This window comes from Callithrix jacchus, chromosome 8, assembly GCF_049354715.1.
Source record: "Callithrix jacchus isolate 240 chromosome 8, calJac240_pri, whole genome shotgun sequence".
Classification (NCBI taxonomy): Eukaryota; Metazoa; Chordata; class Mammalia; order Primates; family Cebidae; genus Callithrix; species Callithrix jacchus.
The window spans coordinates 140,204,817-140,231,314 of NC_133509.1; the positions used below are offsets into that span (position 1 = coordinate 140,204,817).

The 26,498-nt window shown below is 57.2% G+C and overlaps 1 protein-coding gene across 14 annotated transcripts in view; it reads left to right on the forward strand.

Moving 5' to 3' along the window:
- PACS2 (phosphofurin acidic cluster sorting protein 2) overlaps window positions 1–26,498 on the forward strand; it is a 90,650-nt gene that overhangs the window by 40,610 nt on the left and 23,542 nt on the right. For 8 of the 14 annotated variants that reach the window (XM_035261715.3, XM_035261720.3, XM_035261717.3 and 5 more), the window contains exons 3-8: window positions 159–248; window positions 5,356–5,481; window positions 21,629–21,791; window positions 22,450–22,523; window positions 22,842–22,922; window positions 24,274–24,333. In XM_035261715.3, the coding sequence (XP_035117606.1) occupies window positions 159–248; window positions 5,356–5,481; window positions 21,629–21,791; window positions 22,450–22,523; window positions 22,842–22,922; window positions 24,274–24,333 (594 nt within the window). The remainder of the gene's footprint in view (window positions 1–158; window positions 249–5,355; window positions 5,482–21,628; window positions 21,792–22,449; window positions 22,524–22,841; window positions 22,923–24,273; window positions 24,334–26,498) is intronic. The other 6 variants (XM_035261719.3, XM_078335900.1, XM_078335903.1 and 3 more) reach the window with 1 other exon arrangement.

The following is a 26,498-nucleotide window of genomic DNA, read 5'->3' on the forward strand; positions in this document are numbered from 1 at the left end:
CCCCGCCTGTGTAGCACTCCCCAGTTTCCCTCTGAGCATCACTCCACCTGTGTAGCACTCCCCAGTTTCCCTCTGAACATCACTCCACCTGTGTAGCACTCCCCAGTTCCCTCTGACATGAAGTCCTTTCCACTAGAACAGGTCTTGTTTCATCACAGGGCTCCAAACGGATCCTGCGGTCCCATGAGATTGTGCTGCCCCCCAGTGGACAAGTGGAGACAGACCTGGCCCTGACCTTCTCCCTGCAGGTGAGTCTTTCCCCAGTGGTGACCATGCCCTCTTCAGTGGCCCCCAGGGAGATGGGCACCCCCCATCACTGTCCCCTGGGGTGATGGGTACCCCCTCATCCGTGGCCCCTTGGGTGATGGGTAACCCTATCACTCTCCCCTGGGGCAACAGGAACCTCTTATCAGTGTCCCCTAGGATGATGGGGACCCTCATCACTGTCCCCTGGGGTGATGGGTACCCCTCATCAGTATCCCCTGGGGTGATGGGTACCCCCTCATCAGTGTCCCCTGGGGTTACAGGTATCACCCATCACTGTTCCCTGGGGTGACAGGGACCCCTTATCAGTGTCCCCTGGGGTGATGCGCACCCTTCAACACTGTCCCCTGGGGTGATGGGTACCCCCTTATCACTGTCCCCTGGGGTGACAGGGACCCCCCATCAGTATCTCCCAGGGTGACAGCACTTGTCTTGTCATTGCCACCTGTGTCCTGTGTTACTGCAGATCTTCTGTTGATTATGGTTTATTCTTAAATGATTAGAAAATTTGCTTTGGTTTATTAGGTTGAGTTTTTCATTCCTCATCTATGATAAAGAAAATGTAGGCTGAGCACAGTGGCTCATGCCTGTGATCCCAGCACTTTGGGAGGCTGAGGTGGGCGGATCACCTGAGGTCAGGAGTTTAAGACCAGCCTGGCCAACATAGTGAAACCCTGTCTCTACTAAAAATACAAAAATTAGCCAGGTGTGGTGGCAGGTGCCTGTAATCCCACCTACTCGGGAGGCTGAGACAGGAGAATCACTTGAACCTGGGAGGTGGAGGTTGCCATAAGCAGAGATTGCACCACTGCACTCCGGCCTGGGCGACAGAGTGAGATTCTGTCTCAAAAAATAGAAAGAAGAGAAAATGTAATAATGAGGGCAAAAAAAACACTGATCAAGTCAAGACTATTTTGCTCTTCTATTTAAAAAGACGGGAAAATATATGCAGCCTCAGTATTGTGAGTTCAGAGCCTGGAGTCTCTGGCTGCGCCCTGCAGCTCACACGGCCTGTCCACTTAGTGCCACCAAGCTCTGGGCACCTCTGAGGCCTGCCCTGGAGTGGAGCAGAGAGGCCTCCCCTGGACTGTCCAGGTGTTGGCTGGAGGGCCCACCCAGATGGCCACACGCCCACCTTTGTTTTTCTCTGCTTTATTGTGACGAGGTTGGTGTCGTGTGAGGTTGGTGTCGTGTGAGGCTGGTGTTGTGGCGAGGTTGGTGCTGTGTGAGGTTGGTGCTGTGACGAGGTTGGTGCTGTGTGAGGTTGGTGTTGTGTGAGGCTGGTGTTGTGGCGAGGTTGATTTTGTGTGAGGTTGGTGCTGTGACGAGGTTGGTGCTGTGTGAGGTTGGTGTCGTGTGAGGTTGGTGTCGTGTGAGGTTGGTGCCGTGTGAGGTTGGTGTCGTGTGAGGTTGGTGCTGTGTGAGGTTGGTGCTGTGTGAGGTTGGTGTTGTGTGAGGCTGGTGCCGTGTGAGGCTGGTGCCGTGTGAGGCTGGTGCTGTGTGAGGCTGGTGTCGTGTGAGGTTGGTGCTGTGTGAGGTTGGTGCTGTGTGAGGTTGGTGCTGTGTGAGGTTGGTGCTGTGTGAGGTTGGTGTCGTGTGAGGTTGGTGTCGGGTGAGGTTGGTGTTGTGTGAGGTTGGTGTTGTGTGAGGTTGGTGCTGTGTGAGGTTGGTGCTGTGTGAGGTTGGTTTTGTGTGAGGTTGGTGTCGTGTGAGGTTGGTGTCGTGTGAGGCTGGTGCCGGGTGAGGCTGGTGCCGGGTGAGGTTGGTGCTGTGTGAGGTTGGTGTCGTGTGAGGTTGGTGTCGTGTGAGGTTGGTGCTGTGTGAGGTTGGTACCGGGTGAGGTTGGTGTCGTGTGAGGTTGGTTTTGTGTGAGGTTGGTGCTGTGTGAGGTTGGTGCTGTGTGAGGCTGGTGCCGTGTGAGGTTGGTGTTGTGTGAGGTTGGTGTTGTGTGAGGTTGGTGCCGTGTGAGGTTGGTGCTGTGTCAGCTTGGTGTCGTGTGAGGTTGGTGTCGTGTGAGGTTGGTGTCGTGTGAGGTTGGTGCCGGGTGAGGTTGGTGTTGTGTGAGGCTGGTGTTGTGTGAGGTTGGTGCTGTGTGAGGCTGGTGTTGTGTGAGGTTGGTGCTGTGTGAGGTTGGTGTCGTGTGAGATTGGTGCCGTGTGAGGTTGGTGTCGTGTGAGGTTGGTGTCGTGTGAGGTTGGTGTTGTGTGAGGCTGGTGTTGTGTGAGGCTGGTGTCGTGTGAGGTTGGTGTCGTGTGAGGTTGGTGTCGTGTGAGGTTGGTGCTGTGTGAGGTTGGTGTCGTGTGAGGTTGGTGCCGTGTGAGGTTGGTGCTGTGTGAGGCTGGTGCCGGGTGAGGTTGGTGTTGTGTGAGGCTGGTGTTGTGTGAGGCTGGTGTCGTGTGAGGTTGGTGTCGTGTGAGGTTGGTGTCGTGTGAGGTTGGTGCTGTGTGAGGTTGGTGTCGTGTGAGGTTGGTGCCGTGTGAGGTTGGTGCTGTGTGAGGCTGGTGCCGGGTGAGGTTGGTGTTGTGTGAGGCTGGTGTTGTGTGAGGTTGGTGCTGTGTGAGGCTGGTGTTGTGTGAGGTTGGTGCTGTGTGAGGTTGGTGTCGTGTGAGATTGGTGCCGTGTGAGGTTGGTGTCGTGTGAGGTTGGTGTCGTGTGAGGTTGGTGTTGTGTGAGGCTGGTGTTGTGTGAGGCTGGTGTCGTGTGAGGTTGGTGTCGTGTGAGGTTGGTGTCGTGTGAGGTTGGTGCTGTGTGAGGTTGGTGTCGTGTGAGGTTGGTGCCGTGTGAGGTTGGTGCCGTGTGAGGTTGGTGTCGTGTGCGGTTGGTGTCGTGTGAGGTTGGTGTTGTGTGAGGTTGGTGTTGTGTGAGGTTGGTGCCGTGTGAGGCTGGTGCTGTGTGAGGTTGGTGTTGTGTGAGGCTGGTGTTGTGTGAGGCTGGTGTCGTGTGAGGTTGGTGTCGTGTGAGGTTGGTGTCGTGTGAGGTTGGTGCTGTGTGAGGTTGGTGCTGTGTGAGGTTGGTGCCGTGTGAGGTTGGTGCCGTGTGAGGTTGGTGTCGTGTGCGGTTGGTGTCGTGTGAGGTTGGTGTTGTGTGAGGTTGGTGCCGTGTGAGGTTGGTGCCGTGTGAGGCTGGTGCCGTGTGAGGCTGGTGCCGTGTGAGGCTGGTGCCGTGTGAGGTTGGTGCCGTGTGAGGTTGGTGCTGTGTGAGGTTGGTGTCGTGTGAGGCTGGTGCTGTGTGAGGCTGGTGCTGTGTGAGGTTGGTGTTGTGTGAGGTTGGTGCCGTGTGAGGTTGCTGCCGTGTGAGGTTGGTGCCGTGTGAGGCTGGTGTCGTGTGAGGTTGGTGTTGTGTGAGGTTGGTGCCGTGTGAGGTTGCTGCCGTGTGAGGTTGGTGCCGTGTGAGGCTGGTGTCGTGTGAGGCTGGTGTCGTGTGAGGTTGGTGCCGTGTGAGGTTGGTGTTGTGTGAGGTTGGTGTCGTGTGAGGCTGGTGCTGTGTGAGGTTGGTGTCGTGTGAGGTTGGTGTTGTGTAGATTGTGCAGGGCATTGTCTCTGGCTCCACACACTTGCTCTAAGGTTAATAGCCTGCATGTCCGCTCACTCCAAATTCAGTCGAAGCCCTCTTCTCGGTGTAAGTGTGTGAGCCTGGCTGGGGCTCCGTGAGGTCTGTGAGGACCTGCTGGGCTTGGCCCTGGTTTTGAGGCTCCCAGCTGGTGACACAGGAGCTGGGGTGTCCTGGTGGATGTCACCAGAACAGCTTCTGGATTTTAGAGTGAGTGTTTCTCTGTCTTGAGGAGTCAGGTTTATGGAAGGTAAGTACACAGCGCTCTGTGGGTTTTTTTGAGATGGAGTCTTGCTGTGTTGCCCAGGCTTGAGTGCAGTGGTGCGATCTTGGCTCACTGCAGCCTCCACCTCTCGGATTCAAGCAATTCTCCTGCCTCAGCTTCCCGAGCAGCTGGGATTACAGGTACCCGCCACCATGCCCAGCTAGTTTTTGTAGAGACAGAGTTTTGCCATGTTGGCCAGGCTGGTCTTGAACTCCTTACCTAAGGTGATCTACCCGCCTCAGCCTCCCAAATGCAGGAGTGAGCCACTGTGCCCAGCAGCCAGGGCTCCCTTTTTTTTTGGTGAGACAGAGTCTTGCTCTGTTACTTAGGCTGGAGTGCAGTGGCACAATATTGGCAATCTTGGCTCACTGCAGCCTCCGCCTCCAGGGTTCAAGAGATTCTTCTGCCTCAGCCTCCCGAGTAGCTGGGACTACCGGCGCTCGCCACCACACCCAGATAATTTTTGTATTTTTAGTAGAGGCCAGGCTGGTCTTGAACTCCTGACCTCGTGATCCACCTTCCTAGGACTCCCAAAGTGCTGGGATTACAGGTGTGAGCCACCACGCCCAGCCCCAGGGCTCCTTTTTCAGGTGGATGGTTCAGTGGGTTTCCACAGGTGTGCATGGGCATGCCAGCGCCACCACAGTTAAGGGGTGGACAGCGCATCTTCCCCTAAGTATTTAAAAGGATTTTTGTTTATGAACTCTTACTTGTGAACATCGCTCCATGCCCACCGCTGGAGCCCTGCTGGACAAGGGCCCTGTGGGGAGGCGTGCAGGAGAGGCGGGTGCACTGGGGCCTCGGGGCGGGGGGAGCACCGCCTGTCCTGTGTGCCCCTGTGCCCCTCGAGGGAGAGCGTCCTTTCAGATGGGGAGCCCTGCCCGCCCTGTGTGCCCCGTGCTCCCCGAGGCAGAGCGTCCTAGGTCATGCCTCGCTGATCTCGGCGGATGAGCCGCCGCCACTGCACTGTTCTGAGCATCCACCGGTGCTCCCGGCCATCCCGGACACCGCCGCACTTAGTCCTCGTCGAGGCTGTTTGCGTGGAGCGGGGCCCTCGGGGCGTGAGCCCTAGTGACTGGCTCACTCTTGGTTGTGTTGGGTAGAGGAAGGGCCCTGGGGACCGGCACGCCCTGGAATGACCTCAGGGGCTGTCTGTGGGTGCCCTCCTGACTGCGGGCAGCAGGTTGACCTGGCTGCAGGGTGGCTGGGCCGTCAGAGGGCATGGTGCTGCCCGGGCCAGGTGCACCCTCAGCCACAGCTTGCGCTTGTGCCTACAGTATCCTCACTTCTTGAAGAGAGAAGGCAACAAGCTTCAGATAATGCTGCAGCGCAGAAAGCGCTACAAGAACAGAACCATCCTGGGCTACAAGACGCTGGCCGCGGGCTCCATCAGCATGGCTGAGGTGAGTGCTCGGCCGGCGTGGCCCGCGTTGGGTGCCAGAGCATCCGCACGGTGGGGGTTTCTCTCCGGGGATAGATGTCCGGGGACCCAGTGAGAACGATTGTAGGGTCCAGCCCTATGGGGTCCTGTGAGCCCCTCTCTACTGGTGTGGAGACGAGAAACTGTGGAAATAAAACGATGGACACATGATGCCGAGATAGAGAAAGAGAAGTCTGGCCCCAGGGGTCGACTGCCAAGCAGTACACGCAGGAGCCGGTGGCGCCCGAGCGCCTGGACACCCTGCCTTTTACCGAGTGCAACGCAGGGGACAGGGCAGGTAGGGTGAGGCACTGGGGTCAGTGACAGCGTCAGTAAGTCACGTGTCTTAGAGAAAGGCTCAGGGCTTTCGGGTACTCAGGGTGAGGAGAAAACCTAATGCATCAGCACTTTTTCCACATTGTCAAGAAAGGACAGAGACATTGAGATGCATGCTACTCTTACTGATTCCATCTTCCGAGAAAAAGAGGAAACAGGTAAGAAGCGGAGCATGAGAGTGGGCAGGGAACGTGACCGCCGAAGCACAGCACCACGTGGAGACAGTCAAGCCCCGGATGTCTGTCGGCCTCCCTGACAGCCGCCAGGCCCACCGCAGGAGCTGGGGGAGTGGTTTTCTCCTAAGTCCTCCGAGACATCTGAGATGTCTCCTTCCCTAGCTGGCTGATCAGCGGGCACTTTCCCAGTGCTGGCCCTGCCGCACGGCCGAGCGCCCTCCAGCAGCCCTTACGCAGGCGTGACAGAGGGCTTAGGGCGTCTTGCCTTAGGGTCACTTCTTTCAGGGTGGCACCTTAGGTTCACGCTTCGCAACCCGAGAACAGTTAGCAGAATTAAAAGGTTATACTGCGTATATATATCCAGGTATCTCTATCTGTGATTGCTAATGAATAATTATGTGATTATCGAACTCTTTTCTATTTCGTTATTTATGTGGGAATGGGCTGAGGCTTCAGACCCTCGCCTGGCACTTCGGGGTCTCACCCACGCACAGTAAGGGGCCTGGCGGCTGGGCTCCGTCGTGGTGCTTCCTCTCTGACCCTCCGTCCCGCCCAGCATGGCTCCCCGTGTGCTGCAGGACCGCGAGCTCCCCTCTCAGCAGCCTGCCCTGCGCTTCAGTGGAGGCTGGGTTTTGTCGGGCTGCTCTGGAGCCCTTCCCAGGAAGTGTCCCTGCCATCCCCACCCCACTGGTGCCTCCCATGACTGGTCCGTGTCCATGTCCTGCTCAGCACGTGCTCTGGCCTGGGACTGGCTGAGCAGGAGCAGGACAGGCCTTAGCTCTGGGCAGGGGCATCTGCAGATACCCCAACAGGGCGGGAGCAGTACCCAGAGGTCAGAGGGGGTAGCTTGAGGGGGAAGTTCCCTGGAGGGGAAAGAAGGGGAAGCCCCTCAAAAGGAAAAGAAACAGCCAAGCAGCAGCCCCCCTGTCGCAGAGGACCCAGCACTCCGAGGAGGCTGTGTGGGCATCGGGGCACAGGAGAAGACACCCAGGTGGAGGCCTCGGACTTTCTCAGGAACCCTTTGGGGCTGCAAGATTGGCTCTGGGAGAAGGGGCATTCCAGGGCCCCCCGTTTGTCTCTCGCTTCGGAACTTTCCCTGGTGTGGGGTTTCACTCGGGTGGGGGTTTCGGACGTGAGTGGTGCTTGTGGCATGTGAGGCCGTGTCGCTGCCTGCCTAGGGCCAGGGAAGGTCAGCCAGGGCAACCCCTCATGGGGAGCCGGAGCTGCCAGAGACCCCAGCCCCTCTTCATCCCGCTGAGTCCCCCTGTTCCTGGGGTGCAGGGCCAGGACATTCGGGGTACCCACCTGTAGCAGGTTCCCCCACACCTTTCTGGAGGCTTCGGGCCTCCTGTCTCCCAGGTCCAGCCCTAGGTCCCCCGGATCCTGACACACCCCCACCTACCCACCCAGGACAAGTGACAAGCACCGTTCTGGGCTCAACCCCTCCCCGCTGCCCAGGGAGATGGGAGTATGGAGGGTACAGAAAGCAGCAGTGGGGTCCCGAGGCGTTGCCTCTTCCTGTGACCACAGGGCCTCACAACCCTTGCCGTTTTCCATTTTCTTTGGCATACCGTGGGCAGCGTGGCTGGACTGGGCCTCCAGGCTGCACTTTGCAGGGCCCCAGGACTCCTCTGGTGGCCTGGAGCTGCCTGTCATCCCAGCCTCCCTCCTGCAGGCTGAGGACAGGTGAACAGGTGGCTCAGCGATGCTGTCAGGGCTGTGAGAGCCTTGTGGGAGCCACTGAAGGCTTCCTGTGGAGCAGAGGGGTCCGGGCACTGTCAGAGGCATGCAGGCTCATTTCCCATCAGCCATGCAGGCAAAGTCCCTGTGAGCTCCTGCCCCCGACGCTCCACCCACACCTCTCTGCTGTGGCTCCTGGGCTGCCAGCCCTGCCTGCACGTCAGCACGTACCCGCTTCTCCCGCCCATCAGCGCTGGTGCTCCTGTGTTTGGCACCCTTGCCCTGGACACTGGCTTCTGCTCCCAGGCTCCTCGCTCACCTGCCCTCCCAGCCTTGGGCTCTCCCCTGCTGATCCCAGGGAGAAGCTGGAGCGACCTTCCCCCACGATACTGCAGCCACGCTGCCTGCTGCCTGAAAACCCAGCATCTGTTCTTTGCTCTTGGAAGAAAGGCCCCGCCCGTTGACTTAGTCCCACCCCCACCCCAAGGCTCCCTGCCCCTGCACCCATGGCTTCCAAAGCCGAGGTCATCAGCCTGCCCCTCGCTTTTCCCTCCACTGGCTCCTCCAGGCCCTCAGGGCGTCCCTCCACCTTCCACAGGCACCTGGTCCCAGAACCTTGCTGGGCCCTCGCCTGTGTCTCTGAGCACTGGGCTGTTCACGTGCTCACTGTGTCCTGCCACCTTTGGGGTCCCCACCTGTGGGCGCTACAGTGTGCTGAGAATGAGCACAGGAGATCGCAGGGGCAGGACAGCCCTGAGGGCACAGACGGAGGCAGGTGGAGGGGCAGGGGTTCTCGCTGGGTGGCTCAGGCAGCTGTGCCGTGGGGGCTCGCTGACTCCAAGGCTACACACCTGAGGTGGGGGTGACGGCACGGATGTCACCATGGGGACTGTTGTGAGAGTGGGGTGTTGGGTGGCTGTGCCATGCATTTGAGAGGACTGCTCAGCTGGAGGGGAGGGTTCTGGAGGGCACAGTGCGGGGTGGTGCAGGCTGTTGGGTGGAGCTGAAGGCCAGGGCTGGGAGTGTGGTGGGAGAGGATGGGGGCGGTAACTGCCCAGGACTTCCGGGCTGCGGGGCAAGCAGGAGGCGATGGCTGTGGGGACACAGGGATTACTTCCCTTCAAATGACTGCACACGCAGGGGGCAGAAGGGGCTGGGAGCAGCCTGGGCCTCTGCCACACCCTAGCTCTGCCCCCACTGGGCGCTTGTTACAAGTTAGCTGAAACCCAGAGCCCAGCCTCTCCAGCCCTTACTCCAGGGTGGCCCAGAGTAGGGGCTGGACCCTTTGTGTGCCATGAGCTGGATGCCGGTGTGGGGTGGCTTGGGTCTGCAGGTTGACCAGCAGTTCTGGCTGAGAGCATCAGGAGTGACTGACCACATCCTCAGAGCCTGCTTGGTGTAGGGCTGAGGGCCCCACAGGGTCGTGGGGTGTCCCTTATGCTGTGCTGAGGCGCAGGGTCCGAGAAATAAAGAGACAGGACACAGAAGTACAAGGAAAACGCAGCTGGGCTCAGGGGGCCACGCCACCTATGAGCGGAGTCAGGAGAGGCCCCGAATGTCCAGAAGCATGAGTATTTATTGTGTATAGGTTAGGGGGCAGGGCAGTGAGTGAAATCATCTTTAAGGACAGTGATAGGGCGTGAGCAATAAAACACGGGGTCCACCCCCATTAGGTCACCTAGGCCAGAAGGCGGACAGTGCACAGCAAGGGGCCCGTTCCCAGGAAGGCAAGGGCTGTGCGCAGTAAGGGGTCCACCCCCATTAGGTCACCTAGGCCAGGAGGTGGACAGTGCCCAGCAAGGGGCCCGTTCCCAGGAAGGCAAGGGCCGTGCGCAGTAAGGGGTCCACCCCCATTAGGTCACCTAGGCCAGGAGGTGGACAGTGCGCAGCAAGGGGCCCGTTCCCAGGAAGGCAAGGGCCGTGTGCGGTAAGGGGTCCACCCCCATTAGGTCACCTAGGCCAGGAGGTGGACAGTGCCCAGCAAGGGGCCCGTTCCCAGGAAGGCAAGGGCTGTGCGCGGTAAGAAGTCCACCCCCATTAGGTCACCGAGGTTTGAAGGTGGGCCGTGCGTGGTGTGCAATACTTCTATCTATGGGCAAACTACTTCTAAGAAGATTTATAGGAGGATGCTTTAAGTCACACAGCAGTGACAGAGCTGTCAGGGTTACCACCACCTTCTGGCAGCTTCCAATGGGTTCTATGGGAAGATGCTTTTCAAGCAGCACAGTAGCAAGAGCTGATAGAGTTCACAGTCACCAAGGTGGATTGCACGTTGGTCTGAGGGCAGCCTTCACCAAGAACTGGAGCAAGGTCCTCCAACTCCTTTACAGGAGGAGTGGCTCTCGCCCCAAGCCTGCCATACAGCGGGTATCTTTACAATACTGGACGCTGCCACCTGGGCCATGGATCCTTGTCCTGGTATAACTGTTTTTCCTAAATCATGCTCTGCACTGTGTCTGCTCTAGGCATTCCTCCGATGATAAGCTGCTTATTCCCTAATTCATGCTCTGCACTGTGTCCGCTCTAGGCATTTTACATATTTATATACACACACATATATGGAAATAACTGAGTGGTAAGATATTCTTTAGGCACTCATTCTATGAACTAATATGTGATTATATAGAGAGGATTATATAAAAGGAAATAACTGAGTAGTAACACTATAAACAGATATTCTCCAAGCCCTAATTCTATAAACTAATATATGATTATATAAAGGGTAATATAGAAGGAGATAACTGAGTAGTAACACTATAAACAGATATTCTCCAAGCCCTAATTCTATAAACTAATATATGATTACATAAAGGGTAATATAGAAGGAGATAACTGAGTAGTGACACTATAAACAGATATTCTCCAAGCCCTAATTCTATAAACTAATATATGATTACATAAAGGATAATATAGAATGAGATAACTGAGTAGTGACACTATAAACAGATATTCTCCAAGCCCTAATTCTGTAAACTAATATATGATTATATAAAGGGTAATATAGAAGGAAGTAACTGAGTAGTGACACTATAAACAGATATTCTCCAAGCCCTAATTCTATAAACTAATATATGATTACATAAAGGATAATATAGAATGAGATAACTGAGTAGTGACACTATAAACAGATATTCTCCAAGCCCTAATTCTGTAAACTAATATATGATTATATAAAGGGTAATATAGAAGGAAGTAACTGAGTAGTGACACTATAAACAGATATTCTCCAAGCCCTAATTCTATAAACGAATATATGACTATATAAAGGGTAATATAGAAGGAAGTAACTGAGTAGTAACACTATAAACAGATATTCTCCAAGCCCTAATTCTATAAACTAATATATGATTATATAAAGGGTAATATAGAAGGAGATAACTGAGTAGTGACACTATAAACAGATATTCTCCAAGCCCTAATTCTATAAACTAATATATGATTATATAAAGGATAATATAGAAGGAAATAATAGAAGGAGATAACTGAGTAGTGACACTATGAACAGATATTCTCCAAGCCCTAATTCTATAAACTAATATATGATTATATAAAGGATAATATAGAAGGAAATAATAGAAGGAGATAACTGAGTAGTGACACTATGAACAGATATTCTCCAAGCCCTAATTCTATAAACTAATATATGATTACATAAAGGATAATATAGAAGGAAGTAACTGAGTAGTGACACTATAAACTGAGGTATTCTTCAGGTCTTATTTGTGCCAGGATTCTGCTTAGCTCTCTTTCCTCAGTACCTGTATGGAGTGTTACCCACAGCTTGGCACAGCCAGGGCGGCCCGCGGCCATGAGCCTCTGTCTGCCACCTCTCAGGACAGTTGGGCTGACGGCAGGTGGTCCCCTCAGAGGCAGCTCCGCAGAGGCAGGTGTGCGGTGGCGGCAGACGTGGGGCCGTGTCCTGCGGTGTGGCTCTTGGAACACCATTCCAAGTCGGGTGGGCTGCGTATCCCGTGGTGGCCCCGTGAGACTGTGATGGCACAGGACACTCTGTCGCCTGATGACGTGGCAGCCATCGTGACACCTTAGGCCAGTTGCCGCATTCCCGTATGAACTCAGCGTGGCCCGAGTGCACAGGACCTGTGAGGCTTACAGTGGGCTTGGCCACGTCCCAGACCTTCGCCGCACTCAGTAGCCGGCTCATCCAGAGCCACCTCCAGCCCCACGGCCCTGCCATGGCCAGTGCTCTCTTCACAGGCACCACTTTAAATCTTTTATGCTTCGGTTTTGTGTGCTTTTTCTGCGCTTGTTTTTTACGTGTGTGTGACAGTCTCACTCTGTTCAGGCTGCAGGGGAGAGGTGTGATCTTGGCCCACTGCAGCCTCCACCTCCCTGATTCAAGTGATCCTCGTGCCTCAGCCTCCCGAATGGCTGGGATGACAGGCACTTGTTTGTCACCACGCTGAGCTAAGTTGTGTATTTTTAGTAGAGACAGGTTTTCACCATGTTGTCCAGGCTGGTCTCAAACTCCTGACCTTAAGTGATCTGCCCACCTTGGCCTCCCACAGTGCTGGGATTACAAGTGTGAGCCATTATGCCCAGCCTGCTTTTTCTATGTTTAAATGTGTTTAGACACGTGAGCCTTTGGGGAGTTGTAAGCTTTTGGCTGCTGGGGTCTTGCCTCAGTGTGGACGGCTGCTGACTGATCAGGATGTTGGTTGCTGAAGGCTGGGCTGCCCGTGGCAATTTCTTAAATAAGGCAACAAAGCTGGGCGTAGTGGCTCACACCTGTAATCCCAGCACTTTGGGAGGCTGAGGCTGTAATCCCAGCACAAGGTCAGGAGTTCAAAACCAGCCTGGCCAAGATGGTGAAACCCCGTCTCTACTAAAATACAAAAATTAGTGAGGCGTGGTGGTGGGTGCCTGTAATCCCAGCTACTCGGGAGGCTGAGGCAGAGAATTGCTTGAACCTGGGAGGCGGAGGTTGCAGTGAGCCGAGATCGCGCCATTGCACTCCAGCCTGGGTGAAGAAGTGAGACTCCATCTCAAAAAATAAGTATCTTAAAAAAAGAAATGACATCCAAGAAGTTTCCCGTATCAGTTGACTTCTTTTCACAAACTCGTCCTCTGTAGCATGTGGTGCTGTTTGGTGGCATTTTCCCCGCCATTGTTTCAGAACTGCAGCCAGTCTCAAAGCCGGCTGCCACTTTCCAGCCCCGCTGACGGACCCTTCTAGGTCCTGTGTTGCTGGTTCCACCATGTTCACCGCAGCCTCACCAGGAGCAAATCCCATCTCAAGAAACCACGTTCTTTGCTCATCCAGAAGAAGCCACTTCTTACCAGTTCAGGTTTTTTCATGAGGCTGCAGCAATTCAGTCCCATCCCCGGGCTCCATTGCTAATCCCAGTTCTCCTGCCGTTTCCACCACGCGTGCAGTTCCCTCCTCCACTGAAGCCTTGAACCCCTCAGTCACCCAGGCGGGCTGCAGTCCGCTTCTTCCAAATTCCTGTGGATGTTGGTATCTCCGCCTCCTCCCATGGATCGCAAGTGTTCTTCACAGCATCAGATGCTGGCTCGTGCCTGTAACCCCAGCACTTTGGAAGGCTGAGGTGGGCGGGTCATTTGCAGTCAGGAGTTCTAGACCAGCCTGGCCAACATGCTGAAACCACCATCTCTGCTAAAAATGCAAAAACAAAAACTTAGTGGGGTGTGATGGCAGGTTCTGATCATCCCAGCTAATCAGGAGGCTGAGGCAGAAGAATTGCTCGAACCTGGGAAATGGAGATTACAGTGAGCCAAGATCATGCCATTGCACTCCAGCCTGGACAACTAGAGTGAGAATCCCGCTCAAAAAAAAAAAAAAAAAAGCCAGGCGTGGTGGTTCATACCTGTAATTCCAGCATTTTGGAAGGTCAAGAGATCGAGACCATCCTGGCCAACTTGGTGAAACCCTTTCTCTACCAAAAATACAAACATTAGCCGGGCATGGTGGCGCACGCCTGTAGTCACAGCTACTCAGGAGGCTGAGGAAGGAGAATCGCTTGAATCTGGCGGGGTGGAGGCTACAGTGAGCCGAGATCGCACCATTGCACTCCAGCCTGGTGACAGAGCAAGACTCTCTCAAAATAAAGAAAAAAAATGGCGACTCCTTTCCAGAGGGTTTTCAATTTACCTTGCCCAGATCCATCAGAGGAATCCGTCTGTGGCAGCTGTAGCCTCATGAATGAAATGTTTTCTTACATAATAAGACCTGAAAGTCGGAATGACTCCTCGATACACAGGCTGCCTGATGCATGCTGTGTGAGCAGCCGTGGAAACAGCATTTGTCTCCTCGTGCGTCTCCATCAGAGCTCTTGGGTGACGGGTACATGCCAAGGAGCTGTCGTATTTTGAGAGGAATCTTTTTTTTTTTCCCCCTGAGCACCTAGGTGTCAACAGTGGGCTTAACATCTTCATCCAGTCATGCTGTAAACAGATGTGCTGTGACCCAGGCTTTAGTGTTCCATTTTTGGAACACAGGCAGTTGATGTGTGATTCTTAAGGGCCCTCGGATTTGGGGAATGGTAAATGAGCACTGGTTTCAATTTAAAGTCACCAGCTGCCTTCACGCCTAACAAGAGGCATCCTGTCCTTTGAAGCTTTGGAGCCAGGCACTGACTTCTCCTCTCAGCTGCGAAGTCCTAGCTGGCCTCTTCCGACGGAAGGCTGCGGCCTCCGTGTGGAAAGGCTGTCGTTTAGCGTGGCCACCTGCGTCAGTGATCTGAGCTGGATCTTCTGGAGAACTCGCCGCGGCTTCTCCGTCCACGCTTGCTGCTTCCCTTTGCATTTCTGTGCTGTGGAGACGGCCTGCTTTGCTAAAAGCTCGTGAAGCACCTTCTCTTAGCTCCAGCCTTCTTCTGTCGCCTTCCCAGAAGTGAAGGGCGTCAGGGCCTTGCCCTGGGTGAGGCTTTGGCTGAGGGAGGTGTCTGGTTTGATCCTCCAGCCCAGCCAATCACTCTCCCACATCCACACTAAGGCTGCTCTGCTGAGTCTCGTTCACGTGTTCACTGGAGAAGCACTTTTCCTCTCCTTCTGGAACTTTCTCCGCATTCGCTGCTTGGTGGTTTAAGAGGCCTCGCTTCCACCCGGTCTTGGCTTGGACGTGGGTTCCTCACTAAGCTCAGTCATTTCTAGGTTTTCGGTGAAAGCGACGCGCAGCCCTTCCTTTCACCTGAACACTTTGGGGTCATCGTAGAGTTATTAATTGGCCTGATTTTGATTCGTTGTGTCTCGGAGTAGAGGGGCCCGAGGAGAGACAGAGACACGGGAACGGCGGGCTGAGCAGTTGGAACGCACTGAGTTCCGTGTCTCATGGGTGCTGTGCACGGTGCCCCAGAGCAACTGCAGTGGTTACGTCACTGCTCACTGGTCACAGATCCCCGCATGGATGCAGGAACAGGGAAGAGGTCTGAAGTATTGGGGGAGTTAGTGAGATGTGACACAGGCACAGAGTGAGCACGTGCTGTTGGGAGAACGGTACCCGTAGACTTGCTGGCTGCAGGGTTGCCAGAAGCCTTCACTGTAAAAACCACGGCAAAGTGCAGTACAGAAGGCTCCGTAGAGGGAGCACTGTAGAGAGAGCACCGTAGAGGGAGCACTGTAGAGGGAGCACCGTAGAGGGAGCACTGTAGAGGGAGCACTATAGAGGGAGGCTCTGTAGAGGGAGGCACCGTAGAGGGAGCACCATAGAGGGAGGCTCCATAGAGGGAGCACCGTAGAGGGAGGCTCCGTAGAGGGAGGCACCGTAGAGGGAGCACCATAGAGGGAGGCTCCATAGAGGGAGCACCGTAGAGGGAGCTCCGTAGAGGGAGGCACGTAGAGGGAGGCACCGTAGAGGGAGGCTCCGTAGAGGGAGGCACCGTAGAGGGAGGCTCCGTAGAGGGAGGCACCGTAGAGGGAGGCTCCGTAGAGGGAGCACCGTAGAGGGAGGCTCCGTACAGGGAGCACCGTAGAGGGAGGCACCGTAGAGGGAGGCTCTGTACAGGGAGGCTCCGTACAGGGAGGCACCGTAGAGGGAGGCTCCGTAGAGGGAGCACCGTAGAGGGAGGCTCCGTAGAGGGAGGCACCGTAGAGGGAGCATCATAGAGGGAGGCTCCGTAGAGGGAGCACCGTAGAGGGAGGCTCCGTAGAGGGAGCACCGTAGAGGGAGGCTCCGTAGAGGGAGCACCGTAGAGGGAGGCTCCGTACAGGGAGGCACCGTAGAGGGAGGCTCCGTACAGGGAGGCTCCGTAGAGGGAGGCACCGTAGAGGGAGGCTCCGTAGAGGGAGCACCGTAGAGGGGGCACCGTAGAGGGAGGCTCCGTACAGGGAGGCACCGTAGAGGGAGGCACCGTAGAGGGAGGCTCCGTAGAGGGAGCATCATAGAGGGAGGCTCCGTAGAGGGAGCACCGTAGAGGGAGGCTCCGTAGAGGGAGCACCGTAGAGGGAGGCTCCGTACAGGGAGCACCGTAGAGGGAGGCACCGTAGAGGGAGGCTCCGTAGAGGGAGCATCATAGAGGGAGGCTCCGTAGAGGGAGCACCGTAGAGGGAGGCTCCGTAGAGGGAGCACCGTAGAGGGGGCACCGTAGAGGGAGGCTCCGTACAGGGAGGCACCGTAGAGGGAGGCACCGTAGAGGGAGGCTTCGTAGAGGGAGCATCATAGAGGGAGGCTCCGTAGAGGGAGCACCGTAGAGGGAGGCTCCGTAGAGGGAGCACCGTAGAGGGAGGCTCCGTACAGGGAGCACCGTAGAGGGAGGCACCGTAGAGGGAGGCACCGTAGAGGGAGGCACCGTAGAGGGAGGCTCTGTACAGGGAGGCTCCGTACAGGGAGGCACCGTAGAGGGAGGCTCCGTAGAGGGAGCACCGTAGAGGGAGGCTCCGTAGAGGGAGGCACCGTAGAGGGAGGCTCCGTAGAGGGAGGCACCGTAGAGGGAGCATCATAGAGGGAGGCTCCGTAGAGGGAGCACCGTAGAGGGAGGCTCCGTAGAGGGAGGCACCGTAGAGGGAGCATCATAGAGGGAGGCTCCGTAGAGGGAGCACCGTAGAGGGAGGCTCCGTAGAGGGAGCACCGTAGAGGGAGGCTCCGTACAGGGAGGCACCGTAGAGGGAGGCTCCGTACAGGGAGGCTCCGTAGAGGGAGGCACCGTAGAGGGAGGCTCCGTAGAGGGAGCACCGTAGAGGGGGCACCGTAGAGGGAGGCTCCGTACAGGGAGGCACCGTAGAGGGAGGCTCCGTAGAGGGAGCATCATAGAGGGAGGCTCCGTAGAGGGAGCACCGTAGAGGGAGGCTCCGTAGAGGGAGCACCGTAGAGGGAGGCTCCGTACAGGGAGCACCGTAGAGGGAGGCACCGTAGAGGGAGGCTCCGTAGAGGGAGCATCATAGAGGGAGGCTCCGTAGAGGGAGCACCGTAGAGGGAGGCTCCGTAGAGGGAGCACCGTAGAGGGGGCACCGTAGAGGGAGGCTCCGTACAGGGAGGCACCGTAGAGGGAGGCACCGTAGAGGGAGGCTCCGTAGAGGGAGCATCATAGAGGGAGGCTCCGTAGAGGGAGCACCGTAGAGGGAGGCTCCGTAGAGGGAGCACCGTAGAGGGAGGCTCCGTAGAGGGAGCACCGTAGAGGGAGGCTCCGTAGAGGGAGCACCGTAGAGGGAGGCTCCGTACAGGGAGCACCGTAGAGGGAGGCACCGTAGAGGGAGGCTCCGTAGAGGGAGCATCATAGAGGGAGGCTCCGTAGAGGGAGCACCGTAGAGGGAGGCTCCGTAGAGGGAGCACCGTAGAGGGGGCACCGTAGAGGGAGGCTCCGTACAGGGAGGCACCGTAGAGGGAGGCACCGTAGAGGGAGGCTCCGTAGAGGGAGCATCATAGAGGGAGGCTCCGTAGAGGGAGCACCGTAGAGGGAGGCTCCGTAGAGGGAGCACCGTAGAGGGAGGCTCCGTACAGGGAGCACCGTAGAGGGAGGCACCGTAGAGGGAGGCTCCGTACAGGGAGGCACCGTAGAGGGAGGCACCGTAGAGGGAGGCTCCGTACAGGGAGGCACCGTAGAGGGAGCTCCGTAGAGGGAGTCTCCGTAGAGGGAGCACCGTAGAGGGAGTCTCCGTAGAGGGAGGCACCGTAGAGGGAGCACCGTAGAGGGAGCACCGTAGAGGGAGCACCGTAGAGGGAGGCACCGTAGAGGGAGGCACCGTAGAGGGAGCACCGTAGAGGGAGCACCGTAGAGGGAGGCTCCGTAGAAGGAGGCCCTCAGCCTTCGCGTGCAGTGGGTGGCACCACCTCCCCCCGGCTTGCGTGCTGTGACGTTTGCAATACGATATGGTCTCACCATGCGTGTCTCAGAACGTATCTCTCATTACGTGGTGCGTGACTATTTGTTTTTGCAAAATTTATATTATGTTATTTATCCAATTAAGTTTGACATCCTGGCCGGGCATGGTGGCTCACACCTGTAATCCCAGCACTGTGGGAGGCCAAGATGGGCAGATCACAAGGTCAGGAGTTCGAGACCATCCTGGCTAACGTGGTGAAACCCTGTCTTTACTAAAAATACAACAAATGACCCAGGCGTGGTGGCTGCACCTGTAGTCCCTGGTACGTGGTAGGCTGAGGCGGGAGAGTTGCTTGAGTGCAGAGGCAGATGTTGCAGTGAGCCGAGATTGTGCCACTGCACTCCATCCTCACAACAGAGTGAGACTCTGTGTTCAAACAAACAAACAAAAGTAACAACAAAAACGAGTGACATCTTGAGCAATTTTCTGTTTTTTCCTTTTTTTTTTTTTGAGACGGAGTTTCGCTCTTGTTACCCAGGCTGGAGTGCAATGGCGCGATCTCGGCTCACCGCAACCTCCGCCTCCTGGGTTCAGGCAATTCTCCTGCCTCAGCCTCCTGAGTAGCTGGGATTACAGGCATGTGCCACCATGCCCAGCTAATTTTTTGTAATTTTTAGTAGAGACGGGGTTTCACCATGTTGACCAGGATGGTCTCGATCTGCCAACCTCGTGATCCACCCGCCTCGGCCTCCCAAAGTGCTGGGATTACAGGCTTGAGCCACCGCGCCCGGCCTGTTTTTTTCTTTTTGAGACAGGTCTCTTTGTCACCCAGGCTGGAGTGCAGTGCTGCGATCTTGGCTCACTGCAGCCTCGAGCCCTTGGGGCCAAGCAGTCTTCCCACCACAGTCTCCGAGTAGCTGGGACTACAGGTGCACGCCACCACGCCTGGATAACCTTTGGTATTTTTCGTAGAGACAGGGTTTCACCATGTTGCCCAGGCTGGTCTCAAACTCCTGAGCTCAAGCTATCCACCTGCCTCTTCCTTCCAAAGTGCTGGGAATACAGATGTGAGCCATTGTGCCCAGCCTCAGTTTTCCATGTCACTAAAATCTATTTGAAAATGGAACTGGGAGGAGCCTGTCAGGGTCAGGGGCAGAGGGAGCTGGGCCCTCGGGCCACCCTCCTTGATGAAGCAGCTCCGGCCCTTTGCTGTGGGTCTCTGAGCATCCACAGAGCAGCTGCTGGACTAGCCCAGGAGGATGGTCTCAGGGTTAGCAGGGGCAGAAGTGGGAATGGCCACAGTCCAGGGCAGTGACCTGCCAGCCGGCATTACCCCAGGGGAGTGCCCAGCTCAGGGGTGACGGCGCCTTGCTAGGAGGACACATGCTCCAAGGAGCACTGCCAGGAGGAGAGGAATGCGCAGCCCGGAGCGTGGGGCCTGGGACTTCCAGGGCCTGTGGAAATCAAAGCAGTGCTCACATAAAGGTCGACGACAGGCTGACGGGAGTGGGGGCTACTCAGCAACCCCACCCCAGCCGGTGGCAAGGATCCTGGCAAAAGCATCTTTGATAAGAGGCCCTGGTCCTTTCTGCCTTCCCGTCTGAAGGAGGGAAGTGAGCAGGGTTTTCTTGGGAGAAAAAGGTCCCGGACCTCTCTGACCCCACTGAGGTGGGTGTGAGCAGGTAGAGCACTGCCTGAGCCCCACCCCAATTCCTTCAGGAGCCCGGCCCAGCAGCCCCTCCCCACTGAGCTCATTTTATTGGGATGCCCAGCAAAGGCTCAGCCTTTCCAAACAGGGTCCCTGGCATCGGCTCCTGTGCGTTGGGCAGCCTCCTTGGTCCCCCACAGACGCTAGTCCCTGGACACCTGGCATCGGCTCCTGTGCGTTGGGCAGCCTCCTTGGTCCCCCACAGACGCTAGTCCCTGGACACCTGGCATCGGCTCCTGTGCGTTGGGCAGCCTCCTCGGTCCCCCACAGACGCTAGTCCCTGGACACCTGGCATTGGCTCCCGTGCGTTGGGCAGCCTCCTTGGTCCCCCACAGACGCTAGTCCCTGGACATTGGCTCCTGTGCGTTGGGCAGCCTCCTTGGTCCCCCACAGACGCTAGTCCCTGGACATTGGCTCCTGTGCGTTGGGCAGCCTCCTTGGTCCCCCACAGACGCTAGTCCCTGGACATTGGCTCCTGTGCGTTGGGCAGCCTCCTTGGTCCCCCACAGATGCTAGTCCCTGGACACCTGGCATCGGCTCCTGTGCGTTGGGCAGCCTCCTTGGTCCCCCACAGATGCTAGTCCCTGGACACCTGGCATTGGCTCCTGTGCGTTGGGCAGCCTCCTTGGTCCCCCACAGACGCTAGTCCTTGGACACCTGGCATTGGCTCCTGTGCGTTGGGCAGCCTCCTTGGTCCCCCACAGACGCTAGTCCCTGGACACCTGGCATTGGCTCCTGTGCGTTGGGCAGCCTCCTTGGTCCCCCACAGACGCTAGTCCCTGGACATTGGCTCCTGTGCGTTGGGCAGCCTCCTTGGTCCCCCACAGACGCTAGTCCCTGGACACCTGGCATTGGCTCCTGTGCGTTGGGCAGCCTCCTTGGTCCCCCACAGGCGCTAGTCCCTGGACACCTGGCATTGGCTCCTGTGCGTTGGGCAGCCTCCTTGGTCCCCCACAGACGCTAGTCCCTGGACACCTGGCATTGGCTCCTGTGCGTTGGGCAGCCTCCTTGGTCCCCCACAGACGCTAGTCCCTGGACACCTGGCATTGGCTCCTGTGCTTTGGGCAGCCTCCTTGGTCCCCCACAGACGCTAGTCCCTGGACACCTGGCATCAGCTCCTGTGCGTTGGGCAGCCTCCTTGGTCCCCCACAGACGCTAGTCCCTGGACACCTGGCATTGGCTCCCGTGCATTGGGCAGCCTCCTTGGTCCCCCACAGACGCTAGTCCCTGGACATTGGCTCCTGTGCGTTGGGCAGCCTCCTTGGTCCCCCACAGACGCTAGTCCCTAGACATTGGCTCCTGTGCGTTGGGCAGCCTCCTTGGTCCCCCACAGACGCTAGTCCCTGGACATTGGCTCCTGTGCGTTGGGCAGCCTCCTTGGTCCCCCACAGATGCTAGTCCCTGGACACCTGGCATCGGCTCCTGTGCGTTGGGCAGCCTCCTTGGTCCCCCACAGACGCTAGTCCCTGGACACCTGGCATTGGCTCCTGTGCGTTGGGCAGCCTCCTTGGTCCCCCACAGACGCTAGTCCCTGGACACCTGGCATTGGCTCCTGTGCGTTGGGCAGCCTCCTTGGTCCCCCACAGACGCTAGTCCCTGGACATTGGCTCCTGCTGAGTGACCGTCTTCACACACTGCTTTGCTGCTGCTGAGGTCTTGGGTGGGTGGATGGGTAGGATCTGCCTGGGCAGCTTTGCATGGACAACAAGCATGCCTGGGCCCAGGAGCGCTGTGGATACTCCTCCCTGTCCATCTCAGTCCCTCATGGCCTCGCCTGGCACTGGCTTCCCAGCATAGCCCAGTGCCCTCTCCTCGTGGCCCGTTCGTGAAAGCTCGCTCACGTTCCTCCTGTCTGTCATCTGTCCACCAGATGCCCCTGTCCTGTGGCTCCCCTGCTGTCACTGGGAGCCCTTCAGAAACCCTAGGCCACTCACCAGGGCACCGGGGCCCCTTCCCATCATGGAGCTTTCTAGAACTGTTGCTCCGGCCTGCAGGTGATGCAGCACCCGTCAGAGGGCGGCCAGGTGCTGAGCCTCTGCAGCAGCATCAAGGAGGCCCCCATCAAGGCGGCCGAGATCTGGATCGCCTCCCTGTCCAGCCAGCCCATTGACCACGAGGACAGCGCCATGCAGGCTGGCCCCAAGGCCAAGTCCACAGGTGAGTGCGGCTGCAGACCACTCCTGCCCCTGCTGTGGGGAGGCCGTTCCTGGCCACAGCACACTGGACAGCAGAATGTCCAGCCTGGCCAAAGGAGGGGGGGGTCCAGAGCATGCATCGGCCACTTTCCCGTCTGGAAGCCACAGCAGAGGCGTACGCTGTTGGGGGGCCTGGGCTGCCACAGGTCCCTGCTCTGCCCCTTGGTCAAGAGGTCGGAGCCCGGAGTGTCTGTGGAAAGGAGGTGTGAGGTCTCACTGTGATGCCTTTGCTTTGTCCGGGTGCAGGCCCCAGCATGGGCCGAGGTTGCCACCATCCCAGTGGGGTCACCAGCACGTCCCCCACTCCTGAGGCAGGGGGCACCCAGTTGGTGAAAATCCAGGCTGAAATGCTAGACTGGCAGCAGGGCCGTGTGGGCCGAAGCAGCTTGTGTGGCCCCCCTTGCCCTCCCTGCCTCCCCTTTTTGCCAGCCCGGGCGTGGTCTGTTGCCGGTGGACTGTGGGGGCTTGGGGTCATGGCACCTGTGTCCAGAGCCTCTCTGTCCTGCGTGGATCCACCTCCTCGCTGCCCAACTCTGTGTCCAGGGAAGCCTGGGGGTGGTCACCGCCTGGTTTCACAGGTGGAATCTCAGCACTCTCCTTTCTGTCTGCTCATTCCACAGATAACTACTCGGAGGAGGAGTACGAGAGCTTCTCCTCTGAGCAGGAGGCCAGCGACGACGCCGTGCAGGGGCAGGTGACCTGGCGCCGGGGCTCCTCGCCCTCTCCCAGCTCACACCGGGTGTCCTGGGGTCTGTAGGGTCCTCACCAGCTGTCACCAGGGTTGTGAGGTGGGCAGGGGTGGGTGAGCCACAGGCCTGGCCCCTGGTTGGCCGCCCACCTCCCATCTCCTGACCCCGGGAGCTGGAGTTTGTGCGAAGGTGGCTCTGAAGGCCTTGGGACGAAAATCGGCTCTCAGTGATGGGCCTCTCCCACCGCCCACACTGAGGCTGGCAGGGACCTCCTGGCACCACGCAGGCTGCCACGGCCTCAGCCACTGTGTGTGTTTCTGCAGGACTTGGACGAGGACGACTTTGACGTGGGGAAGCCTAAGAAGCAGCGGAGATCGATTGTAAGAACGACGTCCATGACCAGGGTGGGTGGAGATTGGCTCTATGAATGTTGGGCAAGGCGGGGGCGGGGAGGATGCGGGGAGCCCGGGTGTGGTGGGGATGTGGGCGTGGTGGGACGTGGGTGTGGGGGTGGGTGGGCGTGGTGGGACGTGGGCGTGGGGGGGGCGGGTGTGGTGGGGTCGCAGGTGTGGGAAGTGAGATCTCACCCCAGGTCATAGCAGCATGTCCTGTGGTGGACTTCCTGACTACCCCTGCTGGGTGCCACTGTCTCCCACACCCTGCCACATCTCCTGGCTCCAGCCTCATGTGGTCACCAGGATCGGGGCGCTGAATGAGTCTGAGTGGCTGCTTGGCTGCCGGGCTCATTCCACGTGTGGAGCCCCGGGGATGCCATCCTCCCCTCTAGCCTGTCAGGTGCCCACATACACCTGAGTGTGCTGGTTCCCCTGTTTTCATTTGGGATCTGGCCTACCTGGCACCACAGCCCCCAGGAGCTTGATGAGGCTGTTGGGCATTTTTTCCCTGAGGAAATCTTGGGCAGATCTTTCCTCAGAGGCCACACCTGGCACTGGTGCCTGGAGTCCCTTAGAGAGTGCACAGTGCTGGGAGGCCAGTGCAGGCAGCTGGGAGCCTTGTGCCTGGTGCTAACAAGGGATGTGGCACAGCCCAGCCCCTGGGCACCACCGCCTCCTCTGGCGGTGTTCAAGGGGAGTTGTGGGCAGACAGTGCTGGGGACAGGCGAGCTGCTCCCGAAGTGGCGAAGCTGTGTCTTTCTGGCCTGGAGAGCGGCCCCCCACTGGGCAGCCCCCCGCTGGGCAGAGCACCAGTTTGACCCTGCATTCCAGGGCCTCCTTGGACCCACCTGCTGTAGGGAGGGAGGGTGTAGGCTGCCTTTGTAGGGTTGGTCCCTGAGAGGGTGGGTAAGGCTCCCGCTCGCCCAGTGGTTGGAGCTGAGGTTCTGCAGCCCAGGGTGGTACGAGATGCCCACAGGGCTCCCCTTCGAGCATGTGCCACCCCAGGCTCGCCCACCTGCCCACCCCACATGGATGCCCAGCACCTGCCTTCTGGAGTTGGCCAGGGCCTCTCCTGGAGGGTGAGGGAAGGGCCCAATGAGCCTGGGAAGGGCTGCAGAGGCTTCTGGAAGAATCATGGAGTCCACACACCTCCCCAGGTCCCCCTTGGCCAGGTCTGGAACTGTCAGACCTCAGGTCTGTTGGGATGCTTCTGGGAGCTACGTGCAAATCCACTGCTGGTGCTGAGGCCTTGCTGCCTCCCACTGCGGGCCGGGGTGGCCTCCCTGCGGCCTTCCTGTGGCCTGAGAAAGTGGCTCCTGCTCAGGTCTGTGGGTCTGACTCTGCGTTGCTTGTCTTGCAGCAGCAAAACTTCAAGCAGAAAGTGGTGGCGCTTCTGCGGAGGTTCAAAGTGTCGGACGAGGTGAGTGTGCTCTGCTCGCAGCCTCCGCCCCGGCAGGGCCTGGTGCAACAGGGTTTCCTCTTGAGCTCCTGGCCTCAAGTGATCATCCTCCTGCCTCAGCCTCCCAAAGTGCGACGATGATAGGTGTTAGCCACCACACCCCGCCTTTGTTGTTTCTTTAATGTCAGAAGAAAACTGTGCCTGGGTTCAGGACCCACAGTGGAGAGGGCATTGAAAGGTTTCAGCCCTGGAGCAGTGTTGTCACCCGCCGTCCTGACAGCATGGTGCCTGTAGATGGCGCCGTGTCCTCTCACACTAGGGATGCTCAGGTGCGCGGCCCCCGGTGCATGTGCTGAAGCAGGTGCTTGTGGCCGCGGGCAGGCAGCGTTTCTGGAAACACTGTAGCATCACCAACTGGCTGCAGGGGAAGCACAGCCCCGCCACTGGGGTGGTCATCAGGCCCCTGCGTCTTGGTTTGCATCTTGGATTGGAGCGTACCCAAGCCCAGCTGAAGATGGGACTTACCTGCTGAGAGCCTCTAGGTTCAGGGCTGGCTGCTGTTGGTTGTCTTGACCGTGGGGTTCTGCACTCACCTGGGCAACTGAGCTGAGTCTCAGAATGCATTTCACTTGCACAGACGCTGGTTCTGAGACTCACAACCCGAACCGTGAAACGATGGGCCAGCGCCACAGACACTGTTCTGGGAGAGGACGTCGTTTTCACAGGAATCATTGTGCAGTTCTGTGTAGACTTCACACAGGTCAACACAGTGCTTTAATGGAGCAGTGGGATCTCTCACTTCCACCCATCACTCCCTTTCCTGCAGAGGCCAGACCATCCCCACTGCAGCTCTGAACCTGTGTCTCGGCCACTGGGAGCACCACACCTGGCACTGTCCCTGCCCAGGACTTTCAGCAACCCTCAGGGGCAGGAGAGGTACACTGAGGGGAGGTCACCTGCCTGGGTCACAGCTCTCCGAGATTGTCACAAAATACCTTCGTCTGAAATTTATAAACAACCAAAACGTATTGCTCACAGTTCTGGAGGCTGCAAGGATGAGACCACGGTGCCCGCAGATTTGGCGTCTGAGGGCCCGCTTCCCAGAGAGGGTACCTTCTGTGTCCTTGTGTGGCAGAGGGGGCTGACAAGTTCCCTAAGCCTCTCTCGCCAGGGCCTGAGCCCTGCCCACCTGCCAAAGACCCCACCTCCTAATTCTAGCACCTTGCTGGTCAGGTTTCAGCGCAGGAATTTGGGAGGCAAAAATGTTCACAGCCCCCAGGCTGACCACAGAGTACCCACATGCAGGCTGCCTTGTGCCCAGGTGCCACACAGTGTGTCTGGTGAGGAGGAAAGCAGGGCTCTGCTCGGGACCCGTCCTGTGAGGATGAACTGGAGTGAGGTCTGTTCCCTGCAGCCCTCAGCTTCAGCTCCCAGTGAAAGCTTCTGCTAAGGGCTGCCTGTTGCATTTTTCACCGTAAAAGGTGGCATACCTGGATAGTCAGTTGATTTTCAACAAGGGTGCCAAGTTTATTGGAGAAAGTATCTTTTCACAAAAAACTGAGGCTTGACGGGGGACACCATGTGCAGAATTCAGCTTGACTGGATCGTTTTCCTAAATGTAGAAGCCTAAAACATAAATTGTGTAGATTCTAACCCTTAAAACACATGAGCTTAAATCCTGGAAAAGTTCCAGAAAAACACACAGGAAAAATATTTGTGCGCTTGAATTAAGATTTGTAGGACTCAAAAGCATGTACATAAAACAGAAACTTGGTACATTGGACTCTATGAAAACTAATAACCGTGAAATAAGCCCCCAGACACAAAGGACAAATACTACATACACCCACGTAGATGAGGGCCCTAGAGTTGGCAAATTCATAGAGGCAGAAAGGAGAACAGCCAGCGGGCACCAGAGGCTGCGGAGGAGGGTGGGGAGAGAGGCTTTCATGGAGGCAGAGTTGCGGTTTGGGAAGCTGGAAAGAGTCCTCGAGATGGGCAACCGTCAATGCACTAACACCACTGAACCGCCCACCCAAGAACAGATCCAGTCCTGAATACTGTGTTTTTTTATATTTTAGCACAATAAAAAAGCAGAAATTTGCTTTCTGAAAGAAACTGTTAAAAGAATGAAAAGACAGGTTGACAGAAAATATTTGCAAATCACATGCCTGGTAGAGATTTGT